Here is a 14,274-nt window from a genome sequence, read left to right as displayed (position 1 = left end):
AAAAGGTTCTATAAAAACAGCATAGGGAATTCCCTGGCAGTCAAGTGGTTAGGACTCTGTGCTTTCACTGCAGTGGCCTGGGTTCAATCCTTGGTTGGGGTATGTGGCACAGCCAAAAAAAACCCCCCAAAAAACAAAACAAAAAACCCACAACAGCATAAAGTCAGTAGCCATGAAGTAAAAGCACTGATGGATTAAGAAAACAAAACGTAACAAAAGCAAAAACCGAGTGAGTAACTGGGTAGCACAATTCTAAGGCCAACTGAGTCCATGAAATCACCCTGAAGAGCATAGGCAGAGAGCTGTGTGACAAACGCCACAGGAGGAAACCTCCCACATGCCTCAAACGTGTAGCGAAAAGCACAGGACATACAAGTGCCAGAAAACAAGCATTAAGCCCATTTTCTTTCTTATTTTAATCAATCATTAATTAATTAATTAAGCTTTGGCTGCATTGGGTCTTCGTCGCTGTGTGCGGGCTTCCTCTAGTTGCAGCAAGCAGGGGTTGCTCTTCGTTGTGGTGCACGGGCTTCTCACTGCAGTGCTCTTGTTGCAGAGCACGGGCTCTAGGAGCGTGGGCTTCAGTAGTTGTGCCACGCGGGCTCAGTACTTGTGGCTCACGGGCTGTAGGGCGCAGGCTTAGTAGTTGTGGTGCACAGGCTTAGTTGCTCCGCGGCATCTTCCTGGACCAGGGCTCGAACCCGTGTCCCCTGCATTGGCAGGCGGATTCTTAACTACTGCACCACCAGGGAAGCCCTAAGCCCATTTTCTGAACGAATAAAGATGTCAAAGGTTCTATGTCCAATTATAATTCATAAAGCATGGTAGAGGAAGCTGGGGCCTTAGGAAAGGAAAACAGAGTGTATGAGGAAAGACGGAAGGTCGTTATTCTGTCTAGAGGAGAAAGCTGAAGGGTTACTGAACTGTATTCTTTGAGAACGGAAGGGCATTTTTTCCTCTGTATCCTTGTAGAAACCTGAGAAAATAGAACCCAATGACTCAATATAGCAACAAAATCCTTTTACTTGTGGACTCATGACTATGTAAAAATGCCATGAAAAACGAAAGCTTCATACGACTCAAGGTCTCAAGATTTCTGCACCGTAGCGAACATAGATGTCAGTACATCAGAACATAGATGTGCTCAAAGGAAAAAAATGCCAGTTGGCCGAAGGTTTTCAGCGAGTCCTGCTTATTCTTTCTTTCATTTGTCTTGGAATGTGGAGGCCATTTGTTTCAGGTAATGTGAAGTCAGTGCCTTTTTTTTTTTTTTTTGGCAGTATGCGGGCCTCTTACTGTTGTGGCCCCTCCCATTGCGGAGCACAGGCTCCAGACGCGCAGGCTCAGCAGCCATGGCTCACGGGCCCAGCCGCTGCGCGGCATGTGGGATCTTCCCGGACCGGGGCACGAACCCGTGTCCCCTGCATCGGCAGGCGGACTCTCAACCACTGTGCCACCAGGGAAGCCCGTCAGTGCTTTTAACTATGGTACATTAATGGTTGTGAACAGTAGAAAAGAGTAAGATTGTGGTTGATAAAGAAATACAGTGACAAGTTTAAAAAACTTTGCTGTGTGTTTTTACCATTTGCTAGTAACGTAATTATGCTCTGGGATACTGAATCTGGTGCTTCAGTGAAAGGGTTTGTGAAATAATTCTATTAAAACCCCAAAAGATAGTCATTATGACTTCAAGCCAATTCGTGTACTAAAATGTACCCTTGTTTCATGGTGCCCATCACACAGGCAGTGTCTTGGTTATACATGCCTGAGTCACAAATATACACCTGGTCCCTGCTCTCTGCTATTGTTCCTTTAGTCGGAAGCCTGTCTTTCTACCCCCTTCTTTCCACCCCCTTCTTGGGAAAGGGGAGGAGTTATTTCACATTTCACTTTCTTCTTTCTTTCCTCTTCTCTAGACCAGTTTTCTCAGGAAAAAGATTCTCTCATGTCCTTCTCTGCTTCAATTGTGAATTAAAAAAAAAATTGATCCTCGTTATGTTTAAGAACAAGCCACGCAAACATCTTTATCGAAGAAAAAGGCAAAATTAAAGCTCTAAAATGAAATCAGATGTAACAGAATCAGGAGACTCAATTTCAAATGTCAAATTTCTGGAATTTTCCAGAATATCCACAAAGCTCTCTAATTCTCCACCCTCTTCCAGAAACGTACATAAGAGATTTGAAACATTTTCACTTAATTTCACTGTTAATTTACTTACCCCAATAGTACTGCACCTTATTTCAGTATTTCAAATGCAAAGCATTCCAGTTAATTGGTGATCTGGCCTGGGAACCTATCACTTATGATATTGGTCCTATGAGAAAATACATATCAAGTTCAAAATGGCTGTACCGATTAACTTGGAATTAAATGTTAGAAATTAACTTGGTCGTCAAGAATCATTACCACCATCACCAGTTATTGACTTCTTGCTGTACATAAGGGCATTTACTGTGAGGACACAAAGCGGGTGTGTAACAATACCTGCCCTGTCAGGATGTAAATGGAGAGGTCAAAGTAGCAATGAATGACAAGTGGGCGGAAAATACAGCAAGTGCCATGAGAAGGTGCAGTTTGGAAAGTTCTCACAACCTTGACCCTTGACCTGGTTAAGTTTTGGCTGCACCAAGTTTAACCTTTGAAAGGTTAAACTTAAGTAGAGACAGGGGAAATGGGATGGACAAAAGTACATTGGGGTGATGTGGGGCGTGCAAGATCTCTTCAGGGAAGTGAATAGGCCAATTTAGCTGGAAGAGTATTCTGTTGCAAAGTAACAAACCATCCTGAAAAGACGACAGAATTGTACAAGTTAAGCCCAGTCAGCAATGGGGAAACAGTAGAGGTTTCTGAAGAGAGCATGGAGATGATGTTCTCTCTTTAATCTAGCTGCAGGTGCAAGGTAAGAGGAAGAAGCCAGAGGCAGAACCAATTAGATCACAGTGCGAAAGGCACTGAGCCTACTAGGAACTAATGGGTGGTTTCACAGGTGGGAGGGAGCTTTTTTCTTTTTTTTTCTTTTTTTGCGGTACGCGGGCCTCCCACTGTTGTGGCCTCCCCAGTTGCGGAGCACAGGCTCCGGACGCGCAGGCTCAGTGGCCATGGCTCACGGGCCCAGCCGGTCCACGGCATGTGGGATCTTCCCGGACCGGGGCACAAACCCGTATCCCCTGCATCGGCAGGTGGACTCTCAACCACTGCGCCACCAGGGAAGCCCTTTTTTTTTTTTTTAATTTTATTTATTTACTTATTTTTGGCTGCTTTTGGGTCTTTGTTGCTGCACGTGGGCTTTTCTCTGGTTACGACGAGAAGGGGCTACTCTTCGTTGTAGTGTGCAGGCTTCTCATTGCGGTGGCTTCTCTTGTTGTGGAGCACGGGCTCTAGGCGTGCAGGCTTCAGTAGTTGTAGCTCGCGGGCTCTAGAGCGCAGGCTCAGTAGTTGTGGCACACGGGCTTAGTTGTTCCGCGGCATGTGGGATCTTCCTGGACCAGGGCTCGAACCCGTGTTTCCTGCATTGGCAGGCGGATTCTTAACCACTGCGCCACCAGGGAAGCCCAACTTTTTTCTTTTTAAACTCTCTGGAAAGCACTGCCACGTTGAAGATACCACAGTATTTATTCACTATGCTATGAGGATCAATAAGCATTTTTGGAATGTAGATTGGTAAGTTGTAATGGTTCTACTATGTAAGTCGTCCTTTGGTATTCACGGGGGATTGGTTCCAGGACAGTCCCCAAGATATTCAAAATCCAAGGATGTTCAAGTACCTTATATAAAAAGGTGTAGTATTTATTATGCTTTAAATGATCTCTAGACTACTCATAATACCTAATACAATGTAAATAGCTGCTGGTGCACAGCAAATTCAAATTTTGCTTTTTGGAAGTTTTTGGAATCTTTTTCTCCCGAGTATTTTTTCCCCAACATTTATTTATTTATTTGGCTGCGTTGGGTCTTAGTTGCGGCACACAGGATCTTCCTTATGGCATGCGGGATCTTTCGTTGCTGTGTGTGGGCTCATTGCGGTGCGTGGGTTTCTCCCTAGTCGTGGCACACGGGCTCCAGAGTGCGTGGGCTCAGTAGCTGCAGCGTGTGGGCTTAGTTGCCTTGCGGCATGTGGGATCTTAGTTCCCAGATCAGGGATCGAACTGTGGCTTTGGAAGGAGGATTCTTAACCACTGGACCACCAGGGAAGTCCCTTCCTGAGTATTTTTGATCTGCGGTTGCTTAAATCTGAAGATGTAGAACCTGCAGATATGGACGGCCGAATGCAGTTGGGATCAGAGAAAAGATGTATTTCTGCCCTCAGAAGAGGGGGGCGGGAAAGAAAGAGGTAAAAGAAGGGGATCTGTAAAGAGAGGCTAGAATGAAGTGGACCTTGGGTCAATTTTAGGCTTAAAACAAATATGCAGATGTGCAAACACTGGACTAAGTCCTTTGAAGAAAGTGTTTATTTTCCTAGAGAAATAATTTGCTATTCTCCATCATAAAACGTACATTCTTTAGAGAGCTGGACATGCAAGAGAAATATAAACACACTTGATCTCCAGGTCAGCTTTGTAACCTTTGCAAAGCAATCAACCTTTTGACTTTAAAAGAGGGAAAGAATTACAGTGACTGAAATACCAAATTCTGATCGACTGAGATGTCCCTAGACCAATTCAGAGAAATAAATAGTAAACTTACCATTCTGTTCATTAATACTGTTGAGAAAAATGCCTCAAAACCCATTCATACAGAAACATAACCCAGTTTTAGGATAATCCGGTTCCTAGAGAGAAAAGAGGTTGGCTCAGATAGTTCCACATTTAAGCCCCTCAACACCTCTGTGAGGAGGGTTTAACGTTAATATAATTATCTTCCTTTAACAAGGCAAGGAAAGAAAAGCAAAGGACTATCCCAGGGTTACAGAGTAGATCTAGGGAGATGCCCGAATTGGATCCCAACTGTCCTGACTCTTAAGATTTGAGGGGTCTATCTGGGGAATAAGGTGGCACAGTATTAAAAATGCAACTGCTTTCATAACCTTCTTAAATAACTAGGTAAATTAATGAGCTATTGTACTGTAACATGGCAATTCTACTTTTGAACTTGTAATACAGGAAGAAATTTATAGTTGCAAAGACAATGCATTACCAAGCATTTCTAATGACTAACTACACTCCCTTAAAAAACAACAAGAACAACAACAAAAAAACACCAAACAGCCTACTACATACTGGGGGGGGGGGGGGAATCCAATTTAACAAATATAAAGCTACAAAATTGTACTTTCTTTAGAGGAAGCCTTTTCTCTCAGTTGCCTAATTATATTTTCAGATGGAAACAATAAAAATTAAAATGCAGCCCTGAGTCATTTCATCTTCAAGTAAAATGGATACAATTATAGCTTCTAAAAACTAGAATCAAAAAAAAAATACGTTCACTTGTCACGGAGAAATATAAGCATTTTGTAATATTATATAGGAAACTATGCGAATACCTGGCACGCAGATATCAAATCTGGAATGGCGTTTGATGCCATTTAATATTATTTCCTAAGGCAACACGGTCAACTTCAATTACTCACAGACTGACGATTATATCTCATACCATTTACTTAAACTTATCATTGTTCACTATAATTTCCCAACAACATTAAACCGGGATAGAGGAAACTGATGAAATGTCAGTTAACCTTGCTATTTATACATGCTTTGATTAAAATATAAGTTAAATAGCTAATATAGTTTTGAGCTATCATAGATATGAGTTTATGTACAATTTCAATTCTCCAATATAAAGTCAATTAATATTACACTGTAGTTTGGCCCTGCTTGTCATTTAAAAAAAATGGAAATTTTAAAAGAAAAATAAATTTTTATATTTTTTCCACAAAAATTCTCAATACAACATGCATCTTTGTATAACATACTAGTTATATAGTAGATACTGGCCAACATTTTGTTAAAAATAAAAGTTTTCCTGAGAAGTCCAGTTTACATGAACCGCTAACTGCCCACCTCCCCTTTCAATATAAAGCATGTCAGCACCCAAGGATGATCAGCAACGAGAAACGAAGTCCATCTTTCCATCTGAGGCTCTTAGTGCCTGCAATTCTATTTTAGTGCAATAATTCCTGAAGGTAGTCTCCAGACCACCAACATATCCAGACCTCACATTCCCTGGCAAAGAATATTTATGTCCTACTAGGTTTAAAAGACCAGTCAGGGCAAGGCAGAGCTGTCTGTAAGTTATGTCATAACAAGGTCAGCAAGGGCCACTCTGCTCTTTTCAAGCTCAGAAAAACTGAGTCATAATTTTTTGAAAACTCAATGTAAAGGTTCTCTTCAAGGGAAGCACCACCATCCTCAGCACTTACACATAATACGAGAGAGCAAATATTAACTAAATGACTACTCAGGCTAAATGGCCCAAGAAATCGCATTTAAAAACCCCAAAAGAAACAAAAGAAAAAGCTATAATAAACTCTGAGAAAAGCAATATTCATTTTTCTGCCTTAGCTTAAACATGATTGCTTTCACTCATTAGTTAAAAAGAAGCCTGCGGAAATTGATACAAAGAATCCAAGCAATGCAGTGGAATGCCGTGATGTCATGAGAAGACTCTAGAGAGTGAGCTTTCTCTGGTTTATATTAACTATCAAAGGTTCTGCTGGGGCATAAATTATCTCCTGTCCCACAGACTTTAAAAACAAGTCACAAAATCCACGTTAGAATAGAAGTGTTTTAATTTTTATAAATAACTTATCTGTTACAAAGATAGTTTTTACCCAGCTAAATCACAAAACCATCAACTCAAGATATCCAAATTACGTTTTATTAATAAAACAAGTAAAAACTGATTTATCAATCTTCACATAGAACTGCAGATGAAGCTGAAAAACAAGGCCTATTTTTAAAACAAAACGCATCAAATGTAAGGGCTTTGAGTTTGTCTAATTAACTAGGATTGTCATAGTTCTTCCCATATACAAGATGCAAAGCCTGGAAGTTAAGGCTTTGACATTCATATAGAATCACCTGTAATAATCCTGTTTATTTAAAAATATTCATTTGCAAACATTTACAGTGGGTGACAGTCTACATTACCTCCTATCTTTTGCTACATTTCAGCACTTCCCTTAGCCCCATTCTAAGCACTGATATATAATTCCATAATTGTTTTTTAAAATGCATACTGTTATTTCTTTTTCTTGATTTCATTTAGTTATATACACTCCTGATCATCTGAATATTTATTTTCCTTATAAAAATATATCATCAGAATAAAGAGATGCTTGAGGTTGCTTCAGTGTTCAAGTTTGCTTGTTTTTCTTTTTTCCAGCTCTTCTTCAGTTGTCCTAAATATGACTAGCCTTGTTTTATAAATATACATGATACTGCCACCAAGTCAGGTTTAGAAACGGATTGCCCCAACAGTAAAGCATTTAAACTTCTCTCCGAAAAAAGGGCTGTAGGTACTGCTGCTGTTGCTGGTTTTGAAACTGTACTTTCCCAATAGTAATCTCTTGTGAGAGTTCTGTGGGACACGAGGCAGATAAAGCAAGCTTAACCTTGTTGCTGTCAGTGGGTTAAAAATATCTTTTGTTTTAAGCTTCCCTGTGGAAGATAAAACACTGTGTTGTGTTACCCACTGCTAAAGTCAGTATATAGTGTGACCTATAGACGTAAGTCTTGTAATATTTTCTGCAATTCACTGTGCAGCATCTGTATGTCTTCACAGAACATCGGCACTCATGAGGGCAAAGTACAGAATAAGTAGAGGAAAGTTATTTTGTGCATAGTTTCATTTCATTAATGCTTTTTTTATTTTAAGGCATTGCTTCTCTCAGGTAAGGCTTAAAAAGGGACATGATCGTGCTTAATCACTAAAAGGAAAAAAGAAAATTAGTTAACAAAAGACTATTACACTATACGTATAGAAATACAAGAAAATAATAAGGAAGAAAAGAAATCACTTAAAGCAGACTCGAGAGATCTGTACAGTAGGAAAGGCTTTGGGATATCTCACTCCATGTTTGTACAGACAATGCATGCTGCTTTTCTTTTCATCTTTAGACCCTAGATGCTGGCTTCACAGAGTGGAGACGTTTTCAGGGAAGACAAAGACAAAGCCAAGAGTACCACAGATTTGTGAAGTTCTTCCCCTATCCATTGGCACTATATGGCAGCAAACAGTTTTTAAATAGTTAAACCTTGTTCCTTTTCTTCATGTTTGTAGTGTTTCACCGAAAGCTTTAAAAAAAAAAAGCCATTGTTCTGTTCCTTCCTCCTGTCAAAATTCAGTAGTGACATGAGGGGAAAAGGTACTGGGAACACCTAGGTATTAATATATTGAGAATTATCCTTAATGGGCTACTGGTAACACTGTACATGGTTAGGCAGTGGGCAACCAAGTCTTTCAGCAGATTACCTTCATGTGATGAATTTCAACTGCCCATGACATTAGACTGAGGTATTATTAGCTCTGTGGGCTGACATTTAACATTAGCACAACACCATCTTGTCACACCTTCAATTTGACAAAATCCTATGTAGCAGTGAAACTTTTCCCCTGATGACAGACTAGTTTCTTGAACTTCAGATGTGGTTTTAGGGAAGATATAGGGCCTCTTGGCTCAGAAATGCCTTGGCATCTCACACTGTTCACAACGGATTAAGGCTGGATGGTTCAAAAAAGTACAGGCAGTACAATTCCACTGAGCCCCCTCATCATCTTCTGTGTCTTGAGTCTTTGGTGTTTTGATGGTGGACCTTTGATCTGTAAGGAAGCAAAAATCGCAAAGTCATAAATTACTGGCAACTTTAAACACTATTTGTACTGCACAGCATGAAACAGCTTGTTAAACAAGTGAAGCATCTAGCTGAAACTGACACACACGCTTGATCCTTACAACCTGTCTCTGTCAGGCCGGCACCTCTCCACCGGGGAACAGCAACATGTACATGACATAACCACCTCAATACCTCCTCAAAGGGGAAAAGAGCATCATTTCCCCGAATTTATAGCAGGAGAAAAGGGAAGTCAATTCATATGGTAACTAATAGCCAAGATTACCATAATGTCACCTAACATGGTGAAAAGGTGTCCAACCACAATGTAATACTGCTAGTGCATTTATGTCTGATTAAAGTTTGAGTTTCATTTCTCACTGAAGTAGTATTTATATTTTTGTTTTCTACCAGGAATGGAAGTTTTTGTTAAATGTTCTCTATCTGAACAACACAAATAAAATATAAAGATGAACTAATTTCTAAAATCTTATTTATTTAACTAAATATCGACAATAGACCTTGGAGGAGTAAATCAGTATAAAATTTTACCAGACTTTATTTCTCACTTTATTTTAAAATCATATTTATTATGGAACACGAGAAAGACTATTAGATTAAAGATTAAGAGTTGTGAGAATGGAGTTCTACTCCTGGCTCTGCTACTAACTCCTAATTTCTTTGCTCTGTGATCTTAGATAATAAATCATGTATCCTCTACATCTAATCTTTCTTACCTATAAAATAAAGTCACTGCAGCTTTATGAGGCCAATGTTCTAGAATGTTTGAAGGTACAGAGGTAACTTAAATATAAGGAATAATTATATTCCTCCATGGTTGTATCTAAGATGAAATTACGTTTATGAAACTACTTTTTTGGGAGAGGGAGGTACCATTATAATTTCAGAATAGTATCCCTACAAATTATTGTGGAGACGTTTCAAGTAAAAGGAGCATGCATTGTTGGATCTCTCCAGTCAAGGTTTATAATTTGTGGTTTCCAAACTATGTTAAGATAATGTATATTAATTTGAAAATTCTACCTGCTCCATGGAGTTGATAACTAAATGATACCTTTTCTGCTATTTTAAAAGACAAACTATTGTATATAGTAGATGAAAATATCAAGTTTCTATAACAAATTTAAAATCATTAAGTTATGTTTGGTACTTTGTACCCCTTTAGCAGCACTTTACTGTTTGGCGTTAAACACTTTATTGCAAAATTCCCACTTTAAGCATTGGTCAGAATTTTTTAGGCATCACCACAATTTCTGGCACATGCATGGGCAGCGTGGAAGTACTATTTATACAGTAATTTTCTTTAAATTGAATAACTTTAAAACAAATATCTATTTAAGGTTTACCTAAGTAAAAATATTTGAAAAATCAAGGGTCTGACAGTACTAATTAGTACCCTCTAAGACACATTAAAATAAATACAGTTAAAAAAAAGTTTGACTTTTTACCATCTACAATTATTTCACACTCCATACCTGGGAAACATTTTATAGCATAACTGTTTTAATCTGGGGATAATCCAGTCTACTTACTAGAATTTTGGTCTCACCAAGGTTAGAAAACATTCCTACCTCGCACATTTTCAGTAAAACCTTGTCTTTCCTTTTTGTTTAACTACAAAGGTTTTTTAGGAAGGCTATTCAATCTATATTAACACTTCAATCAATTATTAAGTGCCAGAATCTTCTTCATTATTTAAGTAATATCTAAGGTATCAATAGAGGACCTAAATTTTTTTTAAATGGAAAAATCTCCAATGGTTTTCTTACATCTGCACGATCTCTTTTGGTACTTAGAATTATGACTCTTATTTATGAGTGGTATTTGGAAACTAAGTAACCACCAGAATTGAAAAAAGAGGAAATTAGGTGGCACAGGATGACTTGTGATTGCCACATTTCATTTTAGCTGTTAAAAAACCCTGCATTGGGCTTCCCTGGTGGCGCAGTGCTTGAGAGTCCGCCTGCCGAGGCAGGGGACACGGGTTCGTGCCCCGGTCCGGGAAGATCCCACATGCCGCGGAGCGGCTGGGCCCGTGAGCCATGGCCGCTGAGCCTGCGCGTCCGGAGTCTGTGCTCCGCAACGGGAGAGGCTGCAACAGTGAGAGGCCCGCATACCGCAAAAGCAAACAAACAAACAAACGAACAAAAACCCATAAAAAACCCTGCATTGTCTGTTGGTGGAAATGTAAACTGATACAGCCACTACAGAGAACAGTATGGAGGTTCCTTAAAAACCTAAAAATAGAACTACCATACGACCCAGCAATCCCACTACTGGGCATATACCCTGAGAAAATCATAATTCAAAAAGAGTCATGGGATGGGGCTCTTTGGTGGAGCTAATGGCAGACTCTGGGAGGGCTCACGTCAAGGAGAACTTCCCAGTACTTCTGCTGCCAGTGTCCTTGTCCCCACAGTGAGCCACAGCCACCGCCGACTCTGCAGGAGACCCTCCAACACTAGCAGATAAAGAAACAGAGGCTAAAGACCTGTTAGCAGGAAAGTCAGAACTGGAACTCAGGACTTCTGACTGCAGAGACCACCCACACACTTCCACATCTGTCTCTCTCAAGGCCCAGCCCTGTCTTCCGAAGAGAGATCGGGTGCTGACAGGGTCTTGGTGCTCTGGTCAGATGTCAGGCCTGAGCCTCTGAGGTGGGAGAGCCGAGTTCAGGACACTGGACCACTAGAGGCCTCCCAGCCCCATGTAATATCAAACAGCGAAAGCTCTCCCAGAGATCTCCATCTCAACACTAAGACTCAGCTCCACTCAGTGCTTCACCCAGCAAACTACAGTGCTGGGCACCCTATGCCAAACAACTAGCAAGACAGGAACACAACCCCACCCATTAGCAGACAGGCTGCCTAAAATCATAATAAGGTCACAGACACCCCAAAACACACAACTGGACGTGGTCCTGCCCACCAGAAAGGCAAGATCCAGCCTCATCCACCAGAACACAGGCACCAGTCCGCTCCACCAGGAAGCCTGCACAACCCACTGAACCAACCTTAGCCACTGGGGTCAGACACCAAAAACATGGGAATTACTAACCTGCAGCCTGTGAAAAGGAGACTCCAAACACAGTAAATTAAGCAAGATAAGACAGAGAAACACACAGCAGATGAAGGAGCAAGATAAAAACACACCAGACCAAACAAAGGAAGAGGAAATAGGCAGTCTACCTGAAAAAGAATTCACAGTAATGATAGTAAAGATGATCCCAAATCTTGGAAATAGAATGGAGAAAATACAAGAAACGTTTAACAAGGACTTGGAAGAACTAAAGAGCAAACAAACAATGACATATAACACAATAAATGAAATTTAAAATTCTCTAGAAGTAATCAATGGCAGAATAACTGAGTCAGAAGAATGGATAAGTGACCTGGAAGATAAAATACTGGAAATAACTACCACAGAGCAGAATAAAGAAAAAAGAATGAAAAGAATTGAGGAAAGTCTTAGAGACCTCTGAGACAACACTGAACACACCAAAATTCGAATTATAGGGGTCCCAGAAGCAGAAGAGAAAAAGAAAGGGAGTGAGAAAATATCTGAAGAGATTATAGTTGAAAACTTCCCTAATATGGGTAAGGAAATAGTCAATCAAGTCCAGGAAGCACAGACAGTCCCATACAGGATAATCCAAGGAAAAACACGCCAAGACACATATTAATCAAACTATCAAAATTAAAAACAAAGAAAAAATACTAAAAGCAGCAGTGAAAAGTAACAATTAACATACAAGGGAATCCCCACAAGGTTAACAGCTGCTCTTTCAGCAGAAACTCTGCAAGCCAGAAGGGAGTGGCAGGACATATTTAAACTGATGAAAGGGGAAAACCTACAACCAAGATTACTCTACCCAGCAAGGATCTCACCCAGATTCCACAGAGAAATTAAAACCTTTAGAGATAAGCAAAAGCTAAGAGAATTCAGCACCACCAAACCAGCTCTACAACAAATGCTAAAGGAACTTCTCTAGGCAGGAAACACAAGAGAAGGAAAAGACTTACAATAACAAACCCAGAAGAATTAAGAAAATGGTAATAGGAACATACATATCGATAACTACCTTAAATGTAAATGGATTAAATGCTCCAACCAAAAGACACAGACTGGCTGAATGGATACAAAAACAAGACCCATATATATGCTGTCTACAAGAGACCCATTTCAGATCTAAGGACACATACAGACTGAAAATTAGGGGATGGAAAAAGATATTCCATGCAAATGGAAATCAAAAGAAAGCTGGAGTAGCAATTCTCATATCAGACAAAATAGACTTTAAAATAAAGACTATTACAAAAGACAAAGACGGAGACTACATAATGATCAAGGGATCAATCCAAGAAGAAGATTTAACAATTGTAAATATTCATGCACCCAACATAGGAGCACCTTAATACATAAGGCAAATGCTAACAGCCACAAAAGAGGAAATCGACAGTAACACAATCATAGTCGGGGACTTTAACACCTCACTTTCACTGATGGACAGATCATCCAAAATGAAAATAAACAAGGAAACACAAACTTTAAATGATACATTAAACAAGATGGACTTAATTGATATTTATAGGACATTCCATCCAAAAACAGCAGATTACACTTTCCTCTCAAGTGCTCATGGAATATTCTCCAGGATAGATCATATCTTGGGTCACAAATCAAGCCTTGGTGAATTTAAGAAAATTGAAATCGTATGAAGTATCTTTTCCGACCTCAACACTATGAGACTAGATATCAATTACAGGAAAAAATCTGTAAAAAATACAAACACATGGAGGCTAAACAATACACTACTAAATAACGAAGAGATCACTGAAGAAATCAAAGAAGAAAACAAAAAATACCTAGGAACAAATGACAATGAAAACATGATGACCCAAAACTTATGGGATGCAGCAAAAGCAGTTCTAAGAGGGAAGTTTATCGCAATGCAGTGCTACTTCAAGAAACAAGAAACATCTCAAATAAACAACCTAAACTTACACCTAAAGCAATTAGAGAAAGAACAAAAAACCCCCAAAGTTAGTAGAAAGAAAGAAATCATAAAGATCAGATCAGAAATAAATGAAAAAGAAATGAAGGAGACGATAGCAAAGATCAATAAAACTAAAAGCTGGTTCTTAAGAAGATAAACAAAATTGATAAACCATTAGCCAGACTCATCAAGAAAAAAAGGGAGAAGACTCAAATCAATAGAATTAGAAATGAAAAAGGAGAAGTAATAACTGACAATGCAGAAACACAAAGGAGCATGAGAGATTACTACAAGCAACTATATGCCAATAAAATGGACAACCTGGAAGAAATGGACAAATTCTTAGGAAAGCAAAACCTTCCAAGACTGAACCAGGAAGAAACAGAAAATATAAACAGACCAATCACAGGCACTGAAATTGAGACTATGATTAAAAATCTTCCAACAAAAGCCCAGGACCAGATGGCTTCACAGGCGAATTCTAT

General features: G+C 39.5%; 1 protein-coding gene across 5 annotated transcripts in view; it reads right to left on the bottom strand.

The window, feature by feature from the left end:
- Positions 1-6,446: 6,446 nt before the first annotated feature.
- The window catches only part of TAB2 (TGF-beta activated kinase 1 (MAP3K7) binding protein 2), an 86,985-nt gene continuing 79,157 nt past the window's right edge, over positions 6,447-14,274 (bottom strand). For 4 of the 5 annotated variants that reach the window (XM_082669230.1, XM_082669232.1, XM_082669231.1 and 1 more), the window contains one exon: positions 6,447-8,761. In XM_082669230.1, the coding sequence (XP_082525356.1) occupies positions 8,619-8,761 (143 nt within the window). In that variant the 3' untranslated portion in view covers positions 6,447-8,618. The remainder of the gene's footprint in view (positions 8,762-14,274) is intronic. The other variant, XM_082669229.1, reaches the window with a different exon arrangement.

This window comes from Grampus griseus (assembly GCF_964374135.1).
Source record: "Grampus griseus genome assembly, chromosome: 13".
Taxonomy (NCBI): domain Eukaryota; kingdom Metazoa; phylum Chordata; class Mammalia; order Artiodactyla; family Delphinidae; genus Grampus; species Grampus griseus.
This window is presented reverse-complemented; position numbering and strand designations above follow the sequence as displayed.